This window comes from Coregonus lavaretus (genome assembly GCF_964263955.1).
Source record: "Coregonus lavaretus genome assembly, chromosome: 18".
In the NCBI taxonomy this organism is placed as follows: Eukaryota; Metazoa; Chordata; class Actinopteri; order Salmoniformes; family Salmonidae; genus Coregonus; species Coregonus lavaretus.
In genome coordinates this window covers 10,850,685-10,877,397 of record NC_140005.1, presented here as the reverse complement: position 1 = coordinate 10,877,397, position 26,713 = coordinate 10,850,685, and the positions used below count along the sequence as shown (strand labels likewise).

The 26,713-nt window shown below is 44.3% G+C and overlaps 1 protein-coding gene across 9 annotated transcripts; it reads left to right on the top strand.

Moving 5' to 3' along the window:
* Positions 1-408: 408 nt before the first annotated feature.
* On the top strand, positions 409-25,961 carry LOC311145767 (tonsoku-like protein). Of its 9 annotated transcripts, none has more exons than XM_084182077.1 (8): positions 409-512; positions 4,393-4,510; positions 5,959-6,195; positions 6,454-6,753; positions 7,159-7,253; positions 24,187-24,254; positions 24,422-24,540; positions 24,621-25,961. In XM_084182077.1, exons 4-8 carry the CDS (start codon positions 6,750-6,752, stop codon positions 24,779-24,781), a joined length of 447 nt encoding a protein of 148 aa, XP_084038203.1. In that variant the 5' UTR covers positions 409-512; positions 4,393-4,510; positions 5,959-6,195; positions 6,454-6,749; the 3' UTR covers positions 24,782-25,961. The 9 variants fall into 9 exon arrangements, with proteins under 9 accessions (XP_084038203.1, XP_084038204.1, XP_084038202.1 ...); XM_084182078.1 differs by having other exon boundaries at positions 511-554; XM_084182071.1 differs by lacking the exons at positions 409-512; positions 4,393-4,510; positions 5,959-6,195; positions 6,454-6,753 and adding exons at positions 18,062-18,117; positions 23,250-23,428 and having other exon boundaries at positions 7,165-7,267.
* The last annotated feature ends 752 nt before the right edge of the window (positions 25,962-26,713 follow it).

Genomic DNA, 26,713 nt, shown 5'->3' with positions numbered 1-26,713 from the left:
GGAAAATATGTATTTTAAACATATGGAAAATAGCTTTTCACCTTTCATTCAGAACCTAAATGGAACCTAACTTCAACATCTGGAAAATATGTATTTTAGACTGGGACTATTCTAGTTTAGCTGGGGGCACCATTTTCTGGTCTCGCATATGGCGGCAGAAAGGCAAGGACAGGCCATGGTGGGACATACAGACTAACAACATGAAACATGGAAAAGTAGATACAACTGAGTGATTATATTTATTAAGCTTTGAATCATTGTTTTCACACCAAAGAAATTATTATTATATTATAAATTATGACACTTCCTGAATGTGGTGTCCTTGTAGAAAGGGGTTGTTTTATTTAACGGAGAATTACAACAAACTAACAGGGTGACGTTTATTTGTTTTAAAGGGACAGCAAACTAGGAATGACCCGGCAGCTTCTGGTTGGTTGAAGAGGAAGGGAGCGAGCGAGAGTTGCCTGCCTGCCATGAGTTGAACCCCATCTGACGCAGACGTTCCAACTTAGGTGAGATTTACTAAAAAGGCTACAAAACAAGACACAGATAAGGCATGTGATAATTACCTTGTTTGTGTGGGAGGTCGTCTGCTGGGTTAATTCCATTATCTGTCTGATAATTATGTGCACTTCGCGAACGATTCGTTATTTTTGAACGACGCTTTTTAGTGACTCGACAGTCATGATTCGTTTTTCTGAGTGACTCGTTCATTTTAATCGTTCGTTTGTCCTGTTGGGGCTTAATGCACGCTCTTCCGACTCAGCGGCTCCAGAGACGTGGTCCGACAACCAACTGTCTATCATATGCGCGCAGGAAAATAGATAATGAGCATAGAGAAGAAAAAAACATGTTTAGAACTGACAATTGATCGCATGGTGCAAGAATGACTGCAATTAATTGATTGTTTAACGTTATGATGGACACAACAGCTTTGTAGAACCAAAACAAACACCACCTCTGCCATAGTTGCAGCATGTAGGGGTGCTGACTGAGGGTGCTGCAGCTACCAGAAAAATCTGAAAAAATAATAATATACCGAACCAAAATATAAACGCAACAATTAAAAAAGTTTTACTGAGTTAGTTCATAGTAGGAAATCAGTCAATTGAAAAATTATTTAGGCCCTAATCAATGGATTTCAGATGACTGGGCAGGGGTGCTGCCATGGGTGGGCCTGAGAGGGCATAGGCACAGCCACTGAGGAGCCAGGCCCAGCCAATCAGAATACGTTTTTCCACACAAATAGGCTTTATTACAAAAATAAATCCTCATCAGCTGTCCGCGTGGCTGGTCTCAGACGATCCCGCAGGTGAAGAAGCTGGATGTGGAGGTCCTGGGCTGGCATGGATACACATGGTTTGTGGTTGTGAGGCCGGTTGGACGCACTGCTAAATTCTCTAAAACAATATTAGAGGAGCCTTATGGTAGGGAAAGGAACATTACATTCGCTGGCAACAGCTCTGGTGGATGTTCCTGCAGTCAGCACATTTTATAGTAGCTGTTTGCCCCCAGCACGAGGTGCACCTGTATAATGATCATGCTTTTTAATCAGCTTCATGATATGCCACAACTGTTAGAAAGTTGGATTATATTGGCAAAGGAGAAATGCTCTCTAACAGGGATGTGAACAAATTTGTACAAAACATTTTAGAGAAATAAGCTTTTTGTGCGAATGGAAAATGTCTGGGATCTTTTATTTCAGCTCATGAAACATGTGACAAACACTTTACATGTTGCATTTATATTTTTGTTCAGTATAGATTTAAATTTTTTCACAATAGTAGTTGGGCGGCAGATAGCCTAGCGGTTAAGAGCATTGGGTCGGTAACCGAAAGGTCGCTGGTTCGAATTCCCAAGCTGACTAGGTGAAATCTGTTAATGTGCCTTTGAGCAAGGTACTTAACCATAATTGCGCTTGTAAGTTGCTTTGGGTAAGATATGACTCAAAGGTAGTGTACTAGACCTGTATTAGCGGACTGATGTAGCGTGGGCAATCAGCATTGTGTGTGTTCCTCCTGTGTGCTCTGGGCATTGCTGACTCAAATGAACGAAATGGGTTGAAAGATTCGTTCTCTTGACTGAACAAGTCGAAAAGATCAGAGTTGGTAAACAGAGCCAAACTTCCCATCACTAGTAACCAAACTGAAAGCCACGCCGGTTGCCGCCGTTTGTTTACAGCGGGGCCAGTCTGAGCCAATTCACAGAAGTCGGGGGGGGGGGGGAGTGTGGTTCACATCGACAGATTTTTCACTTTGCTGGCTGGGGTATTCGAACCAGTGACCTTTCGGTTACTGGTTAAACGCGCTAACCGCTAGGCTATCTGCCGCACTACATATTCTACCAGTCAAAAGTTAGGACATTCAAGGATTTCTTTATTTTTACTATTTTCTACATTGTAGAATAAAAGTGAAGACCTCAAAACTATGAAATTACACATGGAATCATGTAACAAAAAAAAGTGTTAAACAAATCAAAATATATTTGAGATTCTTCAAAGTAGCCACCCTTTGCCTTGCTGACAGCTTTGCACGCTTTAGCATTCTCTCAACCAGCTTCCTGAGGTAGTCACCTGAGGAAACACTGTTCACCTGACGACTGAGGTCAGCCTGCAGGCACCTGGCCTGCCACCTGGTTACCCCCTTCTGATAACCAGGTGGCGAATCGCATCTCTGCATGTCTGGCAGACATATCAGTATGGATGACGGATCACCACCTCAAGCTGAACCTCGGCAAGACGGAGCTGCTCTTCATCCCGGGGAAGGACTGCCCGTTCCATGATCTCGCCATCACGGTTGACAACTCCGTTGTGTCCTCCTCCCAGAGTGCGAAGAGCCTTGGCGTGACCCTGGACAACACCCTGTCGTTCTCCGCTAACATCAAGGCGGTGACCCGATCCTGTAGGTTCATGCTCTACAACATTCGGAGAGTACGACCCTGCCTTACACAGGAAGCGGCACAGGTCCTAATCCAGGCACTTGTCATCTCCCGTCTGGATTACTGCAACTCGCTGTTGGCTGGGCTCCCTGCCTGTGCCATTAAACCCCTACAACTCATCCAGAATGCCGCAGCCCGTCTGGTGTTCAACCTTCCCAAGTTCTCTCACGTCACCCCGCTCCTCCGCACACTCCACTGGCTTCCAGTTGAAGCTCGCATCTGCTACAAGACCATGGTGCTTGCCTACGGAGCTGTGAGGGGAACGGCACCTCCGTACCTTCAGGCTCTGATCAGTCCCTACACCCAAACGAGGGCACTGCGTTCATCCACCTCTGGCCTGCTGGCTCCCCTACCTCTGCGGAAGCATAGTTCCCGCTCAGCCAAGTCAAAACTGTTCGCTGCTCTGGCACCCCAATGGTGGCACCCCAGCTCCAAAATGCAGGCGTTTCAGCCTAGCTCAGTGCTTTCTGTGGTGGTGGGGCAGCCAGCGGAAAATACGGAGCGTAGGGGTTGGTAATGTTCTCTAGTTGTGCTGTGATTGGCTCAGTGTTCTGTCACTCATGGGGACACTACATCACTGGAAAGTCTAAGGGTAAAGCTCGAAAATTGAAGCCCCTTGGGTGCTGCCATAGAGTTACAATAGAAGTGCCCATCCAAGAAGGCTCAAGGTCATTGGCCAAAGATAAAATGACGTCAAATCACGTTATATCTACAGTAGCTTTGATTTGGACTGATCATGTCAACATCATACTTTCAAAACCTTAGCAAGGAGTCATCATCATGAATCCAGTCAAATCTACTGGCAAATCATTTTTAATCATTGTCATATGAAGAGAAATTATAGATAAAACGTATCGGTGCTCATCGGTCATTGGACATAAACATTACACAACAGGTTGGAAATTGTAAAATTCAACAATGAGTGGTTTGGAAGGAATCTAACTGCGAGCATTGCAAAGCAATCACTAGCCTGCTATTCAGTGGCGTGGGTGTGTGGTCCCAAGTCTGGGATTAAGGGTCTCTTTTCCAAGTTTAAAATTATAAACATTCAACATTGGCCATGCTGTCAATGAAGCATGATTTGTGCCGCGCTCAAAACAACTGTTAACTCGGAATTTCAGGGAGTTCAAGACAACTGGTCCTCTGTAGCTCAGCTGGTAGAGCACGGCGCTTGAAACGCCAAGGTAGTGGGTTCGATCCCCGGGACCACCCATACACAAAAATGTATGCACGCATGACTGTAAGTCGCTTTGGATAAAAGCGTCTGCTAAATGGCATATTATTATTATTATTATTAACTGGGAACTCTGGGGGGGGAAAAACAAGCTCAGACTGGGAAAATACGTTTTGAACGGTCATCCAACTGGGAATTGTAAATCCAGAACTCGGCCTTCTTTCTAGAGCTACGACCTGAAGATCACTGACGTCATCATGATTCGACCTTGTTTTTTTCAGAGTTCCCAGTTGTCTTGAAAGCACCATAAATCCAGAGAATGCCAGACTTTGATGCCAAAGTTTGTCCACAAAGGACCGCCACGCCACCTTCCTGTTGAAGTGAGCACAGCACAACAAGGTGAGTCCAAAAATGATGTAATATGTCAGGGAGCTATGTATACTGTAGCTAAGAAAGTAATCCTAAGTGTATGTTTTGTAGTAAGCTGTTAGTAGCCCATGTGCCTCACCCTAATAATTTGGTCTATTTTCCCGTATTAATTTTGCCTACTGTTCTGACTTGGTGGTGCACATGTAGCCTATAACCTGTTTTAGAGAAATGTAGTCATAAACTATTGTAAGAGCTTTCATTGTCTGCTTATATGCCCCCTTTATTTGTCCTACGGTTCTGACTTGTGTACAGGGAGAACACTAAGAATGGCCCATGTTCTGAATTCTGTCGCTGTACATTTCACGAGTGCTGAACAAATAGTTATATTGACTACGTCCGTCCTAGCTCGCTCATTAATGTCTTAATCGAAATTACGGATTGCCTCTTATCCGCTTGTCGTCCCCTTACGCCACATCTCAATTGTCAGTAGAAACCACATTTGTTTAAGCAAGTCAGCCATATCTGCTATGTTTTTTTTAAAGGCAGTAAATGAGGCTGAATGAACTGTTTCTCTACCAGACAAGGCTCCGCTGATAGCCAGGTGTAGCAGTGGTAAGGTGTTGGGACAGCTTTATGTAGGCCCTAACAGTTTGTGGGCACAGTTTGTCACCATTATAGTACAATTAATGTATTGTTTAGTGTTGTGTAGTGGCTTTGCTGGCATGCATCCCCAACATTGTTTTGTTTGTTTGCCCCACCAAGATTGACATGCTAAAATCGCCACTGAGTGTTTGTAGCTTCGGATATGTGCCCATTCTCACTGGTTGTGAATAGGGGGTTTCAGCACGTGCTCAAGCCACGTTACGAACTTCCCTCTCTCACCCATTTCAGCAAACAGGTAGTTAGTACCTGCGCTATATAAGCAAGCCATAGCTGGAGTTATCAATGAATTGGCCAATGCACCCTGTGTTGCGCTTACTACAGATGGATGGACCTCCATTGCTACAGAGAGCTACTTAATTAACATACTTCTGCTCAGTGTAGGCCTACAACAGAAGAAGACTAGGACAGTGAAGAGTGGTGTGTATATAATGAAACTGGGTGGAATATATGAGGTCTGTATATCAGGTTTGGGGTCAAATCCATTTAAATTCCAGTCAATTCAGAAAGTAAACCAAATTCTCCACATTGAAAAGCATTGAAGAGAATTGGAATTGGAATTTCAGTGTACTTCCTGAATTGACTGAAATTAAAATGGAATTAACCTCAACCCTGCTGAATTTTCAATGTGTCATTTAGTTTTACTGATGTTGATACCTAGTACATGTGGATTCATCATCTCACTCACACACCGTTTGTGAGGCCTTTAATCAGCTTACTTTCCAGAAAATAATGCATCTCCCACAAAATGCCTGTTGCTGTAAGGATGTCAACTATTCCACCGTGAAGTTAATTTTTCTACACTCTCTGTTCTACAGTCCCTGCTGCTCCCGTGCCCTTCGACGCTCTTCAGGAAAGTCAGCTCTTTGATACAGAGAACTCCGAGCCTCTGATCCCCATCGGAGGGCGCTATTTATCCACCAACGGCCAGCCCAGAACCAGGAGCCCCCAGGAGATTGCAGTACCACCGAACCCCACACGGAGGCACTAATGGCACAGCGCAGCCCCCACAACGCCACAGACACAGAGGGACAGAGGCCTCCATCATCTTTGGGGTACTAGATTAATTACAGCATAGGGAATGAGATGAATATAATTGGTTTAAAATCAAACCAATTCTCAATGACCCAACACTTTCAGACTGTAATAGAATCTGTCAGTATGTACTAAGACAAGCGCAGCAGGTCTGGAGGTATTTTATTCCTTGTTGAAGTCATCAAGAGTCACTTGTTGTGAGGCAGTTTTAGAAGTGAGGCACTGTACCTATTGACAAATAATCTGTCTGTCTCTTTCTGTCTGTTTGTCTTCCTCAGGATGAAAGCAGCTCCTCTGACCACAGTGACTTGGAAAGCTCCGTCAGCCCTCTGCGGGCTGTCTGCCTACGCCTACGTTTCCCAGCAGCCCTCACTCCACAGGAAGTGCCCCCAGTCAGGAAACAAGCTCTTCTGTTCTTGAAGCGAGATAAGCTGCAGCCCTCTCTGTCTTCGGGAAGAAGGAGTACAACAGTGCCAATACCCGCCTCCCAGAACCAGTTCCGGTGTTGTCCAATAGCAGGCCAGCGCTTGTTCCTGAGGATGAATATCTGATAGACGATTGACTGGAGGATGATATGGGTGAGTGGGGGAGGAGCAGGATGGAAGGCGGGATTTGAGAACGATGTAATCAGGGGCCAGGAGTCAGAACCGTCACTCAACCAAGACTGAGATGGCTAGCAGAGGTGTGTAGCAGCTGCACTGATGACACACACATACAACCATCCCTGTAATTCCCTGTAGGACCCAAATGGAAGCTAACAACAGAAGGAGCCCAAGCAGATCCACCCTTTCATTTCCTTCTTTCTTTCTCTCATATAATTTTGCTGAGTGACTTAAGTTCCTGTTTTGCTTGCCATGTACTGTCCTTGGGTGTCTTGAATGGTACTTGAAAATGAATCACTAATGTTTAATGTTATATGAACTATAAGGAGCATTAGTAGCTAGTGGAACCAAATCCTGTGTTTTTTCTCTCTCGTTCTGCAGTGTCGTCATCTACCATTAGGGGTTTCTCACTGAGGAAGACCGACAACGACCCCCGATCTTCCACGCCGCCCCAGAACCACCACAGCACTCAGCAGGTCAGAGAGATCAAGTGAGAGCTGACCTGGGTTCAAATAGTATTTCAAATTTGAACATTTGCTTTAGCCTGCCTGCAGTGCCAGGTGTGCAGGGTTTGGATACTATGAAGCCGTTTTTATCTCCATATCAAACCATTTCTGGGTAACAATTACCTGTCATTGTTTTAAATTAAAATGTTCAAAAATAAATAAAAATAGCTTCTTAGCAAAGAGCAATTTCTCAAGCAATAATTGGTATAGGACTGTCTGGGAGTGGTCTGAGTGAGGAGGGGAAAATGTAAGACTAGCTGTTATTGGCCGAGATGTTTGGAACTCTCTTTCTTATTGGTGTATTAACTAATTTACCGCCTGGTGACGTCACCATCCAGGCCAAAACTCCATCCCACCAAGATAGCTTGATATTTCAGGCAGTCTTTTTTCAAACTGCTCTTACTCTAAAAGGGCGTTTATAATAATTTTCACAATTTCACTGGGCATCAAACTAATCCCTATCAAAATCTATCTGTTTAAGCTAGAGATATTTTTTTTGTATAGGCTGGGTCTCAATCCACTGCATCCGCCTGTCGGTCTTCCGCATCTGTGGTGGAAAGTGGCAGAGCTACAGCGCTGTTTGTCAGACCAGGAGATGTCCTGAAAATTGAACTTGTCACGAAAACGTCTGTAGCGTCCGAACGGTTTGGCCTACTAACTAATATACCACTATGGAAAGATGAGACTGGCACGAACATGATGGTGTTCTCCGTTTTGGTCTACGACCCCCCCACTAGCCCCGACGGACTCTTCTGAAGTAGGTACCGTCGATGTGCCAACTTTTGTCTGTAGCATCCGAACCGTTTGGGCTACAAACTAATATGACTTTAATCACGAATATTATGATTTATTGGAACTAGTGGATACATGGAGGCTCAAATATCCGGACCTAGTGAGATATACATGGCGGAGTCTCAATCAAGCTAGTCATCTTGAGTACTTTCATATTTCATTCTCGTTGGCACCAAAGGTTAAAAACGTGTTGATAGGGAACAGAATGTGGTCGGACCATCAAATAATAGGCATATACATTACTCTTACATAATTTCCACGAAGGTGAGGATATTGGACATGTTCTAACATAACACAGGTATAGCAGATCCCCTTATTGTATGGGACACTATTAAATGTGCATTTAGAGGCCATGCCATGTAATACTCATCTTTAAAACAAAAGCAATTTGTGACCGACCGTCTTGATTCTGTCTTATGTAGCAAAATTTGAAAGTGTGTTTTTATATTGGATAAAAGTAGAGACTCAGAGCTAGAAAATGGTACATCATACACTACAGTTGAGGAACAATGGGGAAATTATTTTGTCATTCCACTTTTAAGAAAATGGCCCTTGAATGTTTTGGTACACCTACTGGAGAGCTCTTCTTTGTCTACACCCATTCAGCATTGTTCACACCCTCTTAAGCCTTAGCCCCACCCATCTCTTTAAGGATTCACATGTGAGGCCATGTACTAAACAACCAAAGATTTCAAAACTAAAGGTTGGTTTATACTACGTGTATCGACAGTTGTCTCAGTGACATCATAAACATTCTATTGTCGTCCGATATCAAACTTGTTGTTGTAGTTATGAAAAAGTATAAACACAAAAACTACAGGCTCCATGACATCAGCAGCCTGGTGGTCCAAAATAGCCTAACGGGTGTATTTTAACACCAATAAACCCACCTGTTTAAAAATGAATTTAGTATATTTCAATCTAGCAAACCAGGCAACTAGTATCAACTTTCTAAACAATGTTTTGGTTCATTTCTAGCTTGTTAGCTAGCTAGCTAATGTTAAGTTAGCTGGCCATCCAGTTCAAATAATTACCATATCATATACACTACCTGTCAAAAGTTTTAGAACACTTGCTCATTCAAGATTTATTTTATTTTATTTGTACTATTATTTACATTGTAGAATAATAGTGAAGACATCAAAACTATGAAATAACACATGAAGTCATGTAGAAATCAAAAAAGTGTTAAACAAATCCAAATATTTTCTATTTTAGATTCTTCAAAGTAGCCACCCTTTGCCTTGATGACAGCTTTGCACACTCTTGGCATTCTCTCAACCAGCTTCATGAGGTAGTCACCTGCAATGCATTTCAATTAACAGGTGTGCCTTCTTAAAAGTTAATTTGTGGAATTTCTTTCCTTCTTTATGCGTTTGGATGGAATATGGGGGAAAATGCACCAAATTATTTTTTAATCTTCAACATAGGAATGCTACAAAAAATAATTTACTGAAACTGGTTACAAATGATGGAGTCACCCATGATTCACCAAATGATATTTTGAAGGAGGAAACAAAGTACTTTAAGCATATGTTTTCATTTCAGTCGCCTCCATCTCCTGTAACTGAAACAAATTGTAGATCTTTTCTTTCTATTGATAATGTACAATTAACAGCCATACAGAAATACTTGTGAAGGTGAAATTACTGAGGAGGAACTTCTGGATGCAATTAAATACTTTTAAGTCTGGGAAAACTCCAGGGTTGGATGGCATACCAGTCGAGGTATACCAAAACTTTTTTGATATACTCAAAGGACCGTTATTAGCATGTTTTAACCACTCCTATGTAAATGGTAGATTATCAGACACTCAAGAAGACCGTCTGATTTCATTATTACTGAAACAGGATACAAGTGGAAAATATAAAGATCCAGTCCATAAAAAAAATTGGAGGCCCCTTATACTTCAGTGTTGTGATGCAAAAAGTCTAGCAAAATGTATAGCGCATAGAATTAAAAAGGTATTGTCGGACATTATTCATTCTAATCAGACAGGTTTTTTACATGGAAGATACATTGGAGATAATATAAGGCAAGTACTGGAAACAATAGAACACTGTGAAAAATCTGGGAAACCAGGCCTGCTATTCATAGCAGACTTCGAAAAGGCATTTGATAAAGTACGACTGGGTTTATATATACAGTGGGGGAAAAAAGTATTTAGTCAGCCACCAATTGTGCAAGTTCTCCCACTTAAAAAGATGAGAGAGGCCTGTAATTTTCATCATAGGTACACGTCAACTATGACAGACAAAATGAGAAAAATAATTCCAGAAAATCACATTGTAGGATTTTTTATGATTTTATTTGCAAATTATGGTGGAAAATAAGTATTTGGTCAATAACAAAAGTTTCTCAATACTTTGTTATATACCCTTTGTTGGCAATGACACAGGTCAAACGTTTTCTGTAAGTCTTCACAAGGTTTTCACACACTGTTGCTGGTATTTTGGCCCATTCCTCCATGCAGATCTCCTCTAGAGCAATGATGTTTTGGGGCTGTCGCTGGGCAACACAGACTTTCAACTCCCTCCAAAGATTTTCTATGGGGTTGAGATCTGGAGACTGGCTAGGCCACTCCAGGACCTTGAAATGCTTCTTACGAAGCCACTCCTTCGTTGCCCGGGCGGTGTGTTTGGGATCATTGTCATGCTGAAAGACCCAGCCACGTTTCATCTTCAATGCCCTTGCTGATGGAAGGAGGTTTTCACTCAAAATCTCACGATACATGGCCCCATTCATTCTTTCCTGTACACGGATCAGTCGTCCTGGTCCCTTTGCAGAAAAACAGCCCCAAAGCATGATGTTTCCACCCCCATGCTTCACAGTAGGTATGGTGTTCTTTGGATGCAACTCTGCATTCTTTGTCCTCCAAACACGACGAGTTGAGTTTATACCAAAAAGTTCTATTTTGGTTTCATCTGACCATATGACATTCTCCCAATCCTCTTCTGGATCATCCAAATGCACTCTAGCAAACTTCAGACGGGCCTGGACATGTACTGGCTTAAGCAGGGGGACACGTCTGGCACTGCAGGTTTTGAGTCCCTGGTGGCGTAGTGTGTTACTGATGGTAGGCTTTGTTACTTTGGTCCCAGCTCTCTGCAGGTCATTCACTAGGTCCCCCCATGTGGTTCTGGGATTTTTGCTCACCGTTCTTGTGATCATTTTGACCCCACGGGGTGAGATCTTGCGTGGAGCCCCAGATCGAGGGAGATTATCAGTGGTCTTGTATGTCTTCCATTTCCTAATAATTGCTCCCACAGTTGATTTCTTCAAACCAAGCTGCTTACCTATTGCAGATTCAGTCTTCCCAGCCTGGTGCAGGTCTACAATTTTGTTTCTGGTGTCCTTTGACAGCTCTTTGGTCTTGGCCATAGTGGAGTTTGGAGTGTGACTGTTTGAGGTTTTGGACAGGTGTCTTTTTATACTGATAACAAGTTCAAACAGGTGCCATTAATACAGGTAACGAGTGGAGGACAGAGGAGTCTCTTAAAGAAGAAGTTACAGGTCTGTGAGAGCCAGAAATCTTGCTTGTTTGTAGGTGACCAAATACTTATTTTCCACCATAATTTGCAAATAAATTCATTAAAAATCCTACAATGTGAATTTCTGGAAAATCTTTTCTCAATTTGTCTGTCATAGTTGACGTGTACCTATGATGAAAATTACAGGCCTCTCTCATCTTTTTAAGTGGGAGAACTTGCACAATTGGTGGCTGACTAAATACAGTTTTTCCCCACTGTAGATTGCAAAATAGTTGGGAAGAGATTTTTGACGTACCAATTCCATGGCATAGTGTTTATGAACTGATAACGACGCCGGATTCAAAACTTATAATTTTTCAATGTAAATTATTATATAAAATTCTTGCTACCAATAGAATGTTATTTATATGTGGGATACATTCTTCCCAGCTCTGCAGATTTTGCCTGCGAAAAGACAGAATCATTAGATCATTTGTTTTGGTACTGTCCATATGTAGCTTGTTTTTGGACACAGGTCCAGGAATGGCTAAAGGATTGCAATATTTACCTGGAGCTAACCCTGCAGATAGCACTACTGGGTGATCTGAAAAGTCATAGTCAATTGATCAATAATATAATAATACTTTTAGCAAAAATGTTTATTTTCAATTTACAATCTGTAGAAACAATGAGAATAGACAGGTTCAGAACTTTTGTAAAACATCACAGTACAGTTGAAAAATATATGGCAAATAGAAATCCAATATGGATGATGTTAAGAGATAGATGGGATATGTTGAATGGAGCTGAACGATGGGACTAATAACAACAACTAATAACAACAAGAACTAATGTAAAGCATACTGTGTCCATAATAAGTATATAGGTTAAAGGTCGAGAGCTTTTGTGAAAGAGCAGTTAGAAAAATATGGCATATTGAAGCAAACCAGATGGACATCATGAAAATGATCGGAGGAAGTTCAGTAGTAAAAACAAACAAAATATAATTGTTGTAAAATTTGACTGTGTCCATAAAATGTATATAGTATGTGTAAGCTGGAAGTAGAGGCCTAAGCATTGCTGTTCACTAGTTTACTCCAATTAGGGAAGGGGTGGTGGGGTTGGAAAGTAATAAAGGGAAATATATTTTTTTAAAGGATATGTATATGTATGTATATGTACAGTGGGGAGAACAAGTATTTGATACACTGCCGATTTTGCAGGTTTTCCTACTTACAAAGCATGTAGAGGTCTGTAATTTTTATCATAGGTACACCTAAACTGTGAGAGACGGAATCTAAAACAAAAATCCAGAAAATCACATTGTATGATTTTTAAGTAATTAATTTGCATTTTATTGCATGACATAAGTATTTGATCACCTACCAACCAGTAAGAATTCCGGCTCTCACAGACCTTTTAGTTTTTCTTTAAGAAGCCCTCCTGTTCTCCACTCATTACCTGTATTAACTGCACCTGTTTGAACTCGTTACCTGTATAAAAGACACCTGTCCACACACTCAATCAAACAGACTCCAACCTCTCCACAATGGCCAAGACCAGAGAGCTGTGTAAGGACATCAGGGATAAAATTGTAGACCTGCACAAGGCTGGGATGGGCTACAGGACAATAGGCAAGCAGCATGGTGAGAAGGCAACAACTGTTGGCGCAATTATTAGAAAATGGAAGAAGTTCAAGATGACGTTCAATCACCCTCGGTCTGGGGCTCCATGCAAGATCTCACCTCGTGGGGCATCAATGATCATGAGGAAGGTGAGGGATCAGCCCAGAACTACACGGCAGGACCTGGTCAATGACCTGAAGAGAGCTGGGACCACAGTCTCAAAGATAACCATTAGTAACACACTACGCCGTCATGGATTAAAATCCTGCAGCGCACGCAAGGTCCCCCTGCTCAAGCCAGCGCATGTCCAGGCCCATCTGAAGTTTGCCAATGACCATCTGGATGATCCAGAGGAGGAATAGGAGAAGGTCATGTGGTCTGATGAGACAAAAATATAGCTTTTTGGTCTAAACTCCACTCGCCGTGTTTGGAGGAAGAAGAAGGATGAGTACAACCCCAAGAACACCATCCCAACCGTGAAGCATGGAGGTGGAAACATCATTCTTTGGGGATGCTTTTCTGCAAAGGGGACAGGACGACTGCACCGTATTGAGGGGAGGATGGATGGGGCCATGTATCGCGAGATCTTGGCCAACAACCTCCTTCCCTCAGTAAGAGCATTGAAGATGGGTCGTGGCTGGGTCTTCCAGCATGACAACGACCCGAAACACACAGCCAGGGCAACTAAGGACTGGCTCCGTAAGAAGCATCTCAAGGTCCTGGAGTGGCCTAGCCAGTCTCCAGACCTGAACCCAATAGAACATCTTTGGAGGGAGCTGAAAGTCCGTATTGCCCAGCGACAGCCCCGAAACCTGAAGGATCTGGAGAAGGTCTGTATGGAGGAGTGGGCCAAAATCCCTGCTGCAGTGTGTGCAAACCTGGTCAAGACCTACAGGAAACGTATGATCTCTGTAATTGCAAACAAAGGTTTCTGTACCAAATATTAAGTTCTGCTTTTCTGATGTATCAAATACGTATGTCATGCAATAAAATGCAAATTAATTACTTAAAAATCATACAATGTGATTTTCTGGATTTTGTTTTAGATTCCGTCTCTCACAGTTGAAGTGTACCTATGATAAAAATTACAGACCTCTACATGCTTTGTAAGTAGGTAAACCTGCAAAATCGGCAGTGTATCAAATACTTTTTCTCCCCACTGTGTGTATATATATATATATATATATATATATATATATATATATATATATAAGTGAGGGAAAAAAGTATTTGATCCCCTGCTGATTTTGTACATTTGCCCACTGACAAAGAAATGATCAGTCTATCATTTTAATGATAGGTTTATTTAAACAGTGAGAGACAGAATAACAACCAAAAAATCCAGAAAATCGCATGTCAAAAATGTTATAAATTGATTTGCATTTTAATTAGGGAAATAAGTATTTGACCCCTCTGCAAAACATGGCTTAGTACTTGGTGGCAAAACCCTTGTTGGCAATCACAGAGGTCAGACGTTTCTTGTAGTTGGCCACCAGGTTTGCACACATCTCAGGAGGGATTTTGTCCCACTCCTCTTTGCAGATCTTCTCCAAGTCATTAAGGTTTCGAGGCTGACGTTTGGCAACTCGAACCTTCAGCTCCTTCCACAGATTTTCTATGGGATTAAGGTCTGGAGACTGGCTAGGCCACTCCAGGACCTTAATGTGCTTCTTCTTGAGCCACTCCTTTGTTGCCTTGGCCGTGTGTTTTGGGTCATTGTCATGCTGGAATACCCATCCACGACCCATTTTCAATGCCCTGGCTGAGGGAAGAAGGTTCTCACCCAAGATTTGACGGTACATGGCGCCGTCCATCGTCCCTTTGATGCAGTGAAGTTGTCCTGTCCCCTTAGCAGAAAAACACCCCCAAAGCATAATGTTTCCACCTCCATGTTTGATGATGGGGATGATGTTCTTGGGGTCATAGGCAGCATTCCTCCTCCTCCTCCAAACACGTTGAGTTGATGCCAAAGAGCTTGATTTTGGTCTCATCTGACCACAACACTTTCACCCAGTTCTCCTCTGAATCATTCAGATGTTCATTGGCAAACTTCAGACTGGCCTGTATATGTGCTTTCTTGAGCAGGGGGAACTTGCGGGCGCTGCAGGATTTCAGTCCTTCACGGCATAGTGTGTTAAGCTGCCTTGAGATCATTGACAAAATCCTCCCGTGTAGTTCTGGGCTGATTCCTCACTGTTCTCATGATTATTGCAACTCCACAAGGTGAGATCTTTCATGGGCAATTGGAAGTGACGCAGACAATTACATTGATGGAAGTTACAATCTATCTGCAATATTTAAAAAACACACTGACACACCCCGTTACTATAGAAGCCAGGGTGGCTCCCAAGTGGCTGACATCAAATCAAATTTTATTGGCCACATGCGCCGAATACAACAGGTGTAGACATTACAGTGAAATGCTTACTTACAGCCCTTAACCAACAATGCATTTAATTTTTTTTATAAAAAAGTAAAATAAAACAACAAAAAAGTGTTGAGAAAAAAAGAGCACAAGTAAAATAACAGTAGGGAGGCTATATATACAGGGGGGTACCGGTGCAGAGTCAATGTGCGGGGGCACCGGCTAGTTGAGGGAATATGTACATGTGGGTAGAGTTAAAGTGATTATGCATAAATAATTAAGAGAAGCAGCAGTGTAAAAAGATGGGGTGGGGGGGCAGTGCAAATAGTCTGGGTAGCCATGATTAGCTGTTCAGGAGTCTTATGGCTTGGGGGTAGAAGCTGTTGAGAAGTATTTTGGACCTAGACTTGGTACCGCTTGCCGTGCGGTAGCAGAGAGAACAGTCTATGACTAGGGTGGCTGGAGTCTTTGACAATTTTGAGGGCCTTCCTCTGACACCGCCTTGTATAGAGGTCCTGGATGGCAGGAAGCTTGGCCCCAGTGATGTACTGGGCCGTACACACTACCCTCTGTAGTAACTTGCGGTCAGAGGCCGAGCAGTTGCCATACCAGGCGGTGATGCAACCAGTCAGGATGCTCTCGATGGTGCAGCTGTAGAATGTGGCCTTTGTGAATGTTGACCTGCTTAAAAGTCTTACTCACATTGGCTACGGAGAGCGTGATCACATAGTCATCCGGAACAGCTGGTGCTCTCATGCATGCTTCAGTGTTGCTTGCCTCGAAGCGAGTATAGAAGTGGTTTAGCTCGTCTGGAAGGCTTGTGTCACTGGGCAGCTCGCGGCTGTGCTTCCCATTGTAGTCTGTAATAGTTTTCAAGCCTTGCCACATCCGACGAGCATCAGAGCCGGTGTAGTACGATTCAGTCTTAGTCCTGTATTGACTCTTTGTCTGTTTGATGGTTCGTCGGAGGGCATAGCGGGATTTCTTATAAGCGTCTGGGTTAGAGTCCCGCTCCTTGAAAGCGGCAGCTCTACCCTTTAGCTCAGTGCGGATGTTGCCTGTAATCCATGGCTTCTGGTTGGGGTATGTACGTACGGTCACTGTGGGGACGACGTCATCGATGCACATATTGATGAAGCCAGTGACTGATGTGGTGTACTCCTCAATGCTATCTGAAGAAAAACCACTTTAAACATTCACTCTCTTTCACACATGCATGCAGGAAGACACAAATACACTAACCTATGTGGTACTGGGATAAAAAACACGTTATCTTGAACCCTGACCCGCATTCTGATTGCAGGCATTGACAAAGGCATTGGCACAGCCACTATCTGGTGTGGGAACTCAGGTTGAAGGTAAATGTTCCTGAGTTACAGTTTTGACATAAATATTTGCCCATTATTATTTTCAACAATTTTCAAGCTCTGTCAAATTGGTTGTTGATCATTGCTAGACAACCATTTTCAAACTGAACCAGGTTTTCCTCTAGGATTTTGCCTGTGCTTAACTCCATTACGTTTCTTTTTTATCCTGAAAACGATTACAAGCATACCCATAACATGATGCAGTCAACAATATGCACGAAAATATGGAGAGTGGTACTAAGTAATTGTTATATTTTGTTTGCCCCAAAAAACCCACTTTGTATTCAGAACAAAAAGTGAATTGCTTTGTTGATGTTTTCTCCTATCACAGCAATTAAACTCTGCAACTGTTTTAAGGTCACCACTGGGCTCATGGTGAAATCCCTGAGCGGTTTCCTTCCTCTCTGGGAACTGAGATAGGAAGGACGCCTGTATCTTTGTAGTGACTGGTTGTATTGATACACCATCCAAAGTGTAATTAATAACTTCACCATGCTCAAAGGGATATTCAATGTTATTTTTACCCATCTACCAATAGGTGCCCTTCTTTGCATTGGAAAACCTCCCTGGTCTTTGTGGTTGAATCTGTGTTTGAAATTCACTGCTCGACTGAGGGACATTACAAATAACTGTATGTGTGGGATACAGAGATGAGGTAGTCATTCAAAAATCATGTAAAACACTGTTATTGCACACAGAGTTAGTCCATGCAACTTATTATGTGACTTGTTAAGCACATTTTTAAGCCTCAACTTATTTAGGATTGCCATAACAAAGGGGTTGAATACTTATTGACTCAAGACATTTCAGATTTTCATTATGGGGTATTTTGTGTAGGCCAGTGACAAAAAAGTCTCAATTTAATACATTTTCAATTCAGGCTGTAACACAACAGAATGTGGAAAAAGTCAAGGGGTGTGAATACTTTCTGAAGGCACTGTATGATACTGACCTGTAAGTCTGTGGCTGTGCTGTGTCCCTATATGGCCTTGTAGGGGCCCATGATTCAGTGCGCTTTGTTCAGTGATGGTCACAGCACCACCCCCTCTTTCTGCAGTAGCCTGACAGGAAGCAGTGGGTGTGCAGGACAGGCCAGGCTATGTGTTTGTGGTTGGAAAAGGTTCTGACTCTGATGTATGAGGCTGTCTTGTCTCTCCAGCCTAACAACCCGCTGCCTGTAGCAACACCACCTCCTACTGGCCAGCACCTTGGCAGGTAAACATTTACATTACATTTTAGTCATTTAGCAGACGCTCTTATCCAGAGCGACTTACAGGAGCAATTAGGGTTAAGTGCCTTGCTCAAGGGCACATTTACGTCATTTAGCAGACGCTCTTATCCAGAGCGACTCACCAATTGGTGCGTTCACCCTATAGCCAGTGGGATAACCACTTTACAATTTTGGGGGGGGGGGGGGGTAGAAGGATTACTTTATCCTATCCCAGGTATTCCTTAAAGAGGTGGGGTTTCAAATGCCTCCGGAAGGTGGTGAGTGACTCCGCTGTCCTGGCGTCGTGAGGGAGCTTGTTCCACCATTGGGGTGCCAGAGCAGCGAACAGTTTTGACTGGGCTGAGCGGGAACTATGCTTCCGCAGAGGAAGGGGAGCCAGCAGGCCAGAGGTGGATGAACGCAATGCCCTCGTTTGGGTGTAGGGACTGATCAGAGCCCGAAGGTACAGAGGTGCCGTTCCCCTCACTGCTCCATAGGCAAGCACCATGGTCTTGTAGCGGATGCGAGCTTCAACTGGAAGCCAGTGGAGTGTGCGGAGGAGGGGGGTGACGTGAGAGAACTTGGGAAGGTTGAACACCAGACGGGCTGCGGCATTCTGGATGAGTTGTAGGGGTTTAATGGCACAGGCAGGGAGGCCAGCCAACAGCGAGTTGCAGTAGTCCAGACGGGAGATGACAAGTGCCTGGATTAGGACCTGTGCCGCTTCCTGTGTAAGGCAGGGTCGTACTCTCCGAATGTTGTAGAGCATGAACCTGCAGGAGCGGGTCACCGCCTTGATGTTGGCGGAGAACGACAGGGTGTTGTCCAGGGTCACGCCTAGGCTCTTCGCACTCTGGGAGGAGGACACAGCGGAGTTGTCAACCGTGATGGCGAGATCATGGAACGGGCAGTCCTTCCCCGGGAGGAAGAGCAGCTCCGTCTTGCCAGGGTTCAGCTTGAGGTGGTGATCCGTCATCCATACTGATATGTCTGCCAGACATGCAGAGATGCGATTCGCCACCTGGTTATCAGAAGGGGGAAAGGAGAAGATTAGTTGTGTATCGTCAGCGTAGCAATGATAGGAGAGGCCATGTGAGGATATGACAGAGCCAAGTGACTTGGTGTATAGGGAGAAAAGGAGAGGGCCTAGGACTGAGCCCTGGGGGACACCAGTGGTGAGAGCACGTGGTGCGGAGACAGCTTCTCGCCACGCCACTTGGTAGGAGCGACCGGTCAGGTAGGACGCAATCCAGGAGTGAGCCGCGCCGGAGATGCCCAGCTCGGAGAGGGTGGAGAGGAGGATCTGATGGTTCACAGTATCAAAGGCAGCAGACAGGTCTAGAAGGACAAGAGCAGAGGAGAGAGAGTTAGCTTTAGCAGTGCGGAGAGCCTCCGTGACACAGAGAAGAGCAGTCTCAGTTGAATGACCAGTCCTGAAACCTGACTGGTTTGGATCAAGAAGGTCATTCTGAGAGAGATAGCAAGAGAGTTGGCTAAAGACGGCACGCTCAATAGTTTTGGAAAGAAAAGAAAGAAGGGATACTGGTCTGTAGTTGTTGACATCAGTGGGATCGAGTGTTGGTTTCTTGAGAAGGGGAGCAACTCTCGCTCTCTTGAAGACGGAAGGGACATGGCCAGCGGTCAAGGATGAGTTGATCAGCGAGGTGAGGTAGGGGAGAAGGTCACCGGAGATGGTCTGGAGAAGAGAGGAGGGGATGGGGTCAAGCGGGCAGGTTGTTGGGCGGCCTGCAGTCACAAGTCGCAGGATTTTATCTGGAGAGAGAGGGGAGAAAGAAGTCAAAGCATAGGGTAGGGCAGTGTGAGTAGGACCAGCAGTGTCATTAGACTTAACAAACGAGGATCGAATGTCGTCAACCTTCTTTTCAAAGTGGTTGACGAAGTCATCCACAGAGAGAGAGGAGGGGGGGGCGGGGGGGGGAGGATTCAGGAGGGAGGAAAATGTGGCAAAGAGCTTCCTAGGGTTAGAGGCAGATGCTTGGAATTTAGAGTGGTAGAAAGTGGCCTTAGCAGCAGAAACAGATGAAGAAAATGTAGAGAGGAGGGAGTGAAAAGATGCCAGGTCGGCAGGGAGTTTAGTTTTCTTCCATTTCCGCTCCGCTGCCCGGAGCTCTGTTCTGTGAGCTCGCAATGAGTCATCAAGCCACGGAGCTGGAGGGGAGGACCGAGCCGGCCGGGAGGATAGGGGACACAGAGAGTCAAAGGATGCAGAAAGGGAGGAGAGGAGGGTTGAGGAGGCAGAATCAGGAGATTGGAGGGAGAAGGATTGAGCAGAGGGAAGAGATGATAGGATGGAAGAGGAGAGAGTAGTGGGAGAGAGAGAGCGAAGGTTGCGGCGCATTACCATCTGTGTAGGGGCAGAGTGAGTAGTGTGGGAGGAGAGCGAGAGAGAAAAGGAAACAAAGTAGTGGTCGGAGACATGGAGGGGAGTTGCAGTGAGATTAGTAGAAGAGCAGCATCTAGTAAAGATGAGGTCAAGCGTATTGCCTGCCTTGTGAGTAGGGGGGGACGGTGAGAGTGTGAGGTCAAAAGAGGAGAGAAGTGGAAAGAAGGAGGCAGAGAGAAATGAGTCAAATGTGGACATAGGGAGGTTGAAATCCCCCAAAACTGTGAGGGGTGAGCCATCCTCAGGAAAGGAACTTATCAAGGCGTCAAGCTCATTGATGAACTCTCCAAGGGAACCTGGAGGGCGATAGATGACAAGGATATTAAGCTTAAATGGGCTAGTGACTGTGACAGCATGGAATTCAAATGAGGAGATGGACAGATGGGTTAGGGGAAAAATTGAGAATGTCCACTTGGGAGAGATGAGGATTCCTGTGCCACCACCCCTCTGACCAGATGCTCTCGGGGTATGCGAGAACACATGGTCAGATGAGGAGAGAGCAGTAGGAGTAGCAGTGTTTTCAGTGGTAATCCATGTTTCCGTCAGCGCCAGGAAGTCGAGGGACTGGAGATTAGCATAGGCTGGGATGAAGTCAGCTTTGTTGGCAGCAGAACGGCAGTTCCAGAGGCTGCCTGAGACCTGGAACTCCAGGTGTGGGGTGCGTGCAGGGACCACCAGGTTAGAGAGGCAGCAGCCACGCGGTGTGGGGCGTTTGTGTAGCCTGTGCGGAGAGGAGAGAACAGGGATAGGCAGAGGCATAGTTGACAGGCTGCAACAGATGGCTACAATAATGCAGAGGAGATCGGGATGAAATGAACTGAACATCAGGGAAAGGAGAGAGCAGGCCTCCCTCACCAAAAAAATAAATAAATATATAACTCTCCCAACTTCCACCTCAGAAACTATAATTGTTTCACTGAACCACCCGAATAAAACTCTCCCAACTTCCACTTTAGAAATTAGAATTGTTGTAAGCTACAGCAGACTGTTATCAGTAGCTGTAATTAAGTACAGCAGCTACCAACCACCTAACGTTAATGCCTCGGATGAGGTTAGAAAAACAGCTGAATGGTAGCAGCTAGCTGGCTCAATCACAGGTACTCTCAAGCATGAAATAACATTGGAAACAGCTAACCACAGTTGCTAAAAGTTACCGGTAGCTACCCTCTAGCTAGCTAGCTTTGTTGGTCCAGGTAGTGGGTAAGCTAGCCTCGTGCTTCACCTGGGCTCCGCCGAATAAAAATCCTTACCTACAATAATTACCTACAATAATAACCTACAATAACTACCGGAGTAAGCTACCTATAATACCAAACTACAATACCTACCTACAATCTAAATACATGGTTTAAGCTTAACTCAACACCATATAAGAAGCCAAGCTTACCTTTCATAACGCAGCAATGATTAAACGTTGGGTAGCTAGCACAAAGATATTGTATTTAGCTACCACAGCCTGCTGGTAGTGTTGGCTAGCTAGCAATGGCTACTGTGTTGACTTTGTTTGAAAAACGGCGTCGCTGTGAGCGAATGTAGCTGGCTAAAAGGATATTGTTTTTAGTGGCTACCGTTGCTAATAGCAACTCGCCAGCTAATCCTGGAGGTGAGTTAGCGAGCTAGCTTCGTGCTACATCCGGCACCGCCGAATACAAAAGTAACCTACAATAACTACACAACAGCTACCCGCAACAGCCCACGATGCCTACCTATACTACTTAATAATATACAGCCCACGATGCCTACCTATAGTTCCTAACTACAATCTAAATACATAGTTTAAGCCTTACTCGACAAAGCCCAAGCTATGTATAAAGCCAAACTGGCAGACTGCAATCAGTAGCCGAAATTAGGTACAGCAGCTACCGACCACCTAACGTTAATGATAATGAGGTTAGAAAAAAAACAGCTGAAGGTGGCAGCTAGCTGGCTCAATTACAGGTACTCTTAAGCGTGAAATAACATTGGAAACAGCTAACCACCGTTGCTAAAAGTTACCGGTAGCTACCCTCTAGCTAGCTAGCTTTGTTGGTCCAGGTAGTGGGTAAGCTAGCCTCGTGCTTCGCCTGGGCTCCGCCGAATAAAATCCTTACCTACAATAATTACCTACAATAATAACCTACAATAACTACCGGAGTAAGCTACCTATAATACCAAACTACAATACCTACCTACAAACTAAATACATGGTTTAAGCTTAACTCAACACCATAAACGAAGCCAAGCTTACCTCTCCTGCTAGAGAAAACACAACCTCTCCCGTCAGCAACCAAGTGTTAAACAGCAGCACCACCTCCTACTGGCCAGCACCTTGGCAGGTAAACGGCAACACCACCTCCTACTGGCCAGCACCTTGGCAGGTAAACGGCAACACCACCTCCTACTGGCCAGCACCTTGGCAGGTAAACAGCAACACCGCCTCCTACTGACCAGCTCCTTGGCAGGTAAACAGCAGCACCACTTCCTACTGGCCAGCACCCTGGCAGGTAAACAGCAGCACTGCTTCCTACTGGCCAGCACCTTGGCAGGTAAACAGGCTCATGAATACCCTTTTTACACTGATATTACAAATATTATTAGCATTAGATCATTTATATAAATGGTGAAAAGCACAGGAGCCAGAATGGAACCTTGGGGGACACCAATTTTCAACTCTACATGGATACATTGCTATCTGTTTGTGAGGTGGTTCTTGAAATGTGACCTAAGAATCAGAATCATCTCATGGTCCTACAGGCACAGGGCACCTGAAGGCAGTGAATCTGTCCCATAATGCCTTGGGCTCTATGGGCTTTGAGTTGGTCCTGAAGACTCTGCCTCTCCACTGTCTCACACACCTCCTTCTGTCTGCCATCCGCTGTGAACCCGCTGACCACCCTGCTTTAGAACATCTGAGGTCAGTCCTCCTGTCCCAGGTAAACACACACACACACATACACATGCACACACACAAATGCACACACATACACAAAAATTCAAATAAAGTTATTTTATAGATTACTTTGACATTAATTAAGCATTGTTTGTCTAAAGAACTGCACAAACTAATCACAGTATCTATAGTAAGTAGATACTTAGTAGAGGCAATTTGTCCAGGAAGGTACATGATAAAGACTGCAAATACAATAAAAACGCTTTTAACAGAATTTGTTGAAACAATTGGTTGGGTTTCTGTTAATGAAACTCTTGTTTCTCTGTAAATCGCTTATTTTTGGTCTGTTAACCAGTAAACCTAAACCACGGGTTTGAGGCAGGTGCTTTGCAAGCTGTGAAAACATTTCACAGGTTGAAAAGGAATCCACTTATCTGCTCCACAACTTTGCCTCTGGTATTCAAACTAAGAAGCATGTGCTGATATGGTAGTTAGGATACAATGGTAGTATCTTAATTGTATCTTAAAGTGTATACACCATTTGACTTAATTGGGAGCTATGGCAAGATGGTCTTCAATAGAGGAACAAATGTAGTGATGTAAGTAGGATTCATGTTGATTAGTAATGTTTAAGCTGTAGGCCAAGCTGAGAACTCAGCACTGACATTGGGTGATAGACATAGTACTAACTTCCTGGTAAAGGGCATACCATGAGATCTGGGATTTGATTGGTCCCTTGCTGAAAATGGAAAATGAGTCACAGAGAACATGGTTCTGATTGGTCCTTTGTGTGTTCCACAGGATGACTGCTCCCTAACCCACCTGAGTCTGGCGGGAAATGGACGGCAGCGTAGCCACCCTCGCCAGGGGTGTGTTTGTGGTTTCTCTCAATGTATATCACCCTTGTCCTTCTGTATTTAGCTAGTTGAGCTTCCTGGGTCTTTTCCAAGTATCTGCCCTGTACACTACCTCTGGTTCATGTGACCTGACTGTCCAGTACTGAGAAATGTATGTTCTGTGTGTCCTGCTGTCCAAGTGTCTACCTCTGTCCCTCCGTGGTGTCTTTGGACCTGTCAGAGAACCCAGCAGTGACCTCAGTGGGACTCCACAGCCTCCTCTCCACCCAGCGACCTTTGACCTATCTCAACCTCCAAGGTACAGTGGGCCTATAGTAGTCTATTGGTTCTCAGTCTCTCTTAGTCCCTCTAATTTGTTCCCTCTCTCTCTTTCTTCAGGTTGTCAGGCAGCCGGACCCTGGGACAGCTCTAGTTTGGACGGCCTGTCAGAACAGGTCCAGGACCTGTGGCTGTGCTCACAGAAGCTCAACAAACTGGACCGTGAGGAGCTGCAGCAGACCTGGGGCCAGAGGAGGCTCACTAATGCCCCCTCACTGTAAGGAGGACTTGAGTTCTCACACCCTTAAAGACTGAAGACGCTTGGATACCAATGCGTACACTTCAGATTATTTACATTCCTTAGTCCTCAAATTTGAGGCATTTTTTGGTGACACAGGCTGCAGAGGGATCTCGGCACCAATATTTTGTATGCATTATGTAGATATAATTATTACAGTGTATGTGTCTGTATTTGTATTGTGTCTATATGTTTTGTAAGTATTCAATGGAAAACACAAATATTACCATGAACAGAATTATCATTATCTCCGACACAACTCTGGGGTGTGGAGCATCATGAGTCTTGCAAGTGAAACAATTTTCCACCCCAACTTGGTGTGAGTTTCTAAAGACACACAGCTTCACACTGTGGTTTCCTTCGTTGTTAGTTAACCCACTGACTGGCCTTCTTCTCACTGTTTAACATTTCCACAAAGGAGGGGATTGGGTGGGGTTCAAGATACTTTGGGAACGTGCCTAGTCACACATCAGTGTTATCACCTCAGTGTATCACTCAGAGATTGGGACGAGGCGATTTTGGTTAGGATAACTAATTTCATCACCTGTTATTGTAATTTCCAATTCATAAAAAGCAATTACTAAATGTTTTTTGTTAGGGTTGTGGATGGTGCTACTGCCACATGTTAAGTATTTAAGCATAGTGCTGCTAACAACACTATTATGGTTGGGGACATTGAGTTTGAGGCAAGCCAGACTAAGTCATGCATGTGGTTATGCTCTAGTCTAGCTAGAATCCTCTCAGAAGCAGATATATAAACTTACACGACATAAACCTAAGTAGTTCTTATTTGAGTCTCCCCCAAACAGCAACCCTTCCCAGTTGGCGTTTTGTTTTTCTCCAGTAGACCTGTTTATTTTTTTTAGGAACTCAGTCGGGGTCTTACTGTTGAGAGTTAGAAAAGTAGAATACACAAGGTGTATCTTTTGGTGACACAGGCTGCAGAGGGGTCTCTACATGCATTATACTGTGCATTTGGAAAAGTATTCAGACCCCTTGAATTTTCCCACATTTCTTTACGTTACAGCCTTATTCTAAAATTGATTAAATTGTTTTTTCCCCCTCATCAATCTACATACACACAATACCCCATAATGACAAAGCAAAAACAGTTATTTTTTTTGCAAAAGTATTACAAATAAATAACTGAAATATCACAAGTATATCATAAGTATTCAGACCCTTTACTTTGTTGAAGCACCTTTGGCAGCCATTACAGCCTCAAGTCTTCTTGGGTATGACGCTACAAGCTTGGCACACCTGTATTTGGGGAGTTTCTCCCCTTGTTCTCTGCAGATCCTCTCAAGCTCTGTCAGGTTGGATGTGGAGCGTCGCTGCAGAGCTATTTTCAGGTCTCTCCAGAGATCTCTCTGTACTTTACTCCGTTCATCTTTCCCTCAAACCTGATTAGTCTCTCAGTCCCTGCCGCTGAAAAACATCCCCACAGCATGATGCTGCCACTACCATACACCACCGTAGGGATAGTATTATCCAGGTGATGAGCGGTGCCTGGTTTCCTCCAAAAATGACCCTTGGCATTCAGGCCAAAGAGTTCAATCTTGGTTTCAACAGACCAGAGAATCTTGTTTGTCATGGTCTGAGAGTCCTTTAGGTCCCTTTTGGCAAACTCCAAGCGGGCTGTCATGTGCCTTTTACTGAGGAGTGGCTTCCATCTGGCCACTCTAACATTAAGGCCTGATTGGTGGAATGCTGCGGAGATGGTTGTCCTTCTGGAAGGTTCTCCCTTCTCTACAGAGGAACTCTGGAGCTCTGTCAGGCTGACCATCGGGTTCTTCGTCACCTCCCTGACCAAGGCCCTTCTCCCCCGATTGCGCAGTTTGGCTGGGCGGCTATCTCTAGGAAGAATCTTAGTGGTTACAAACTTCTTCCATTGAAGAAAGATGGAGTCCACTGT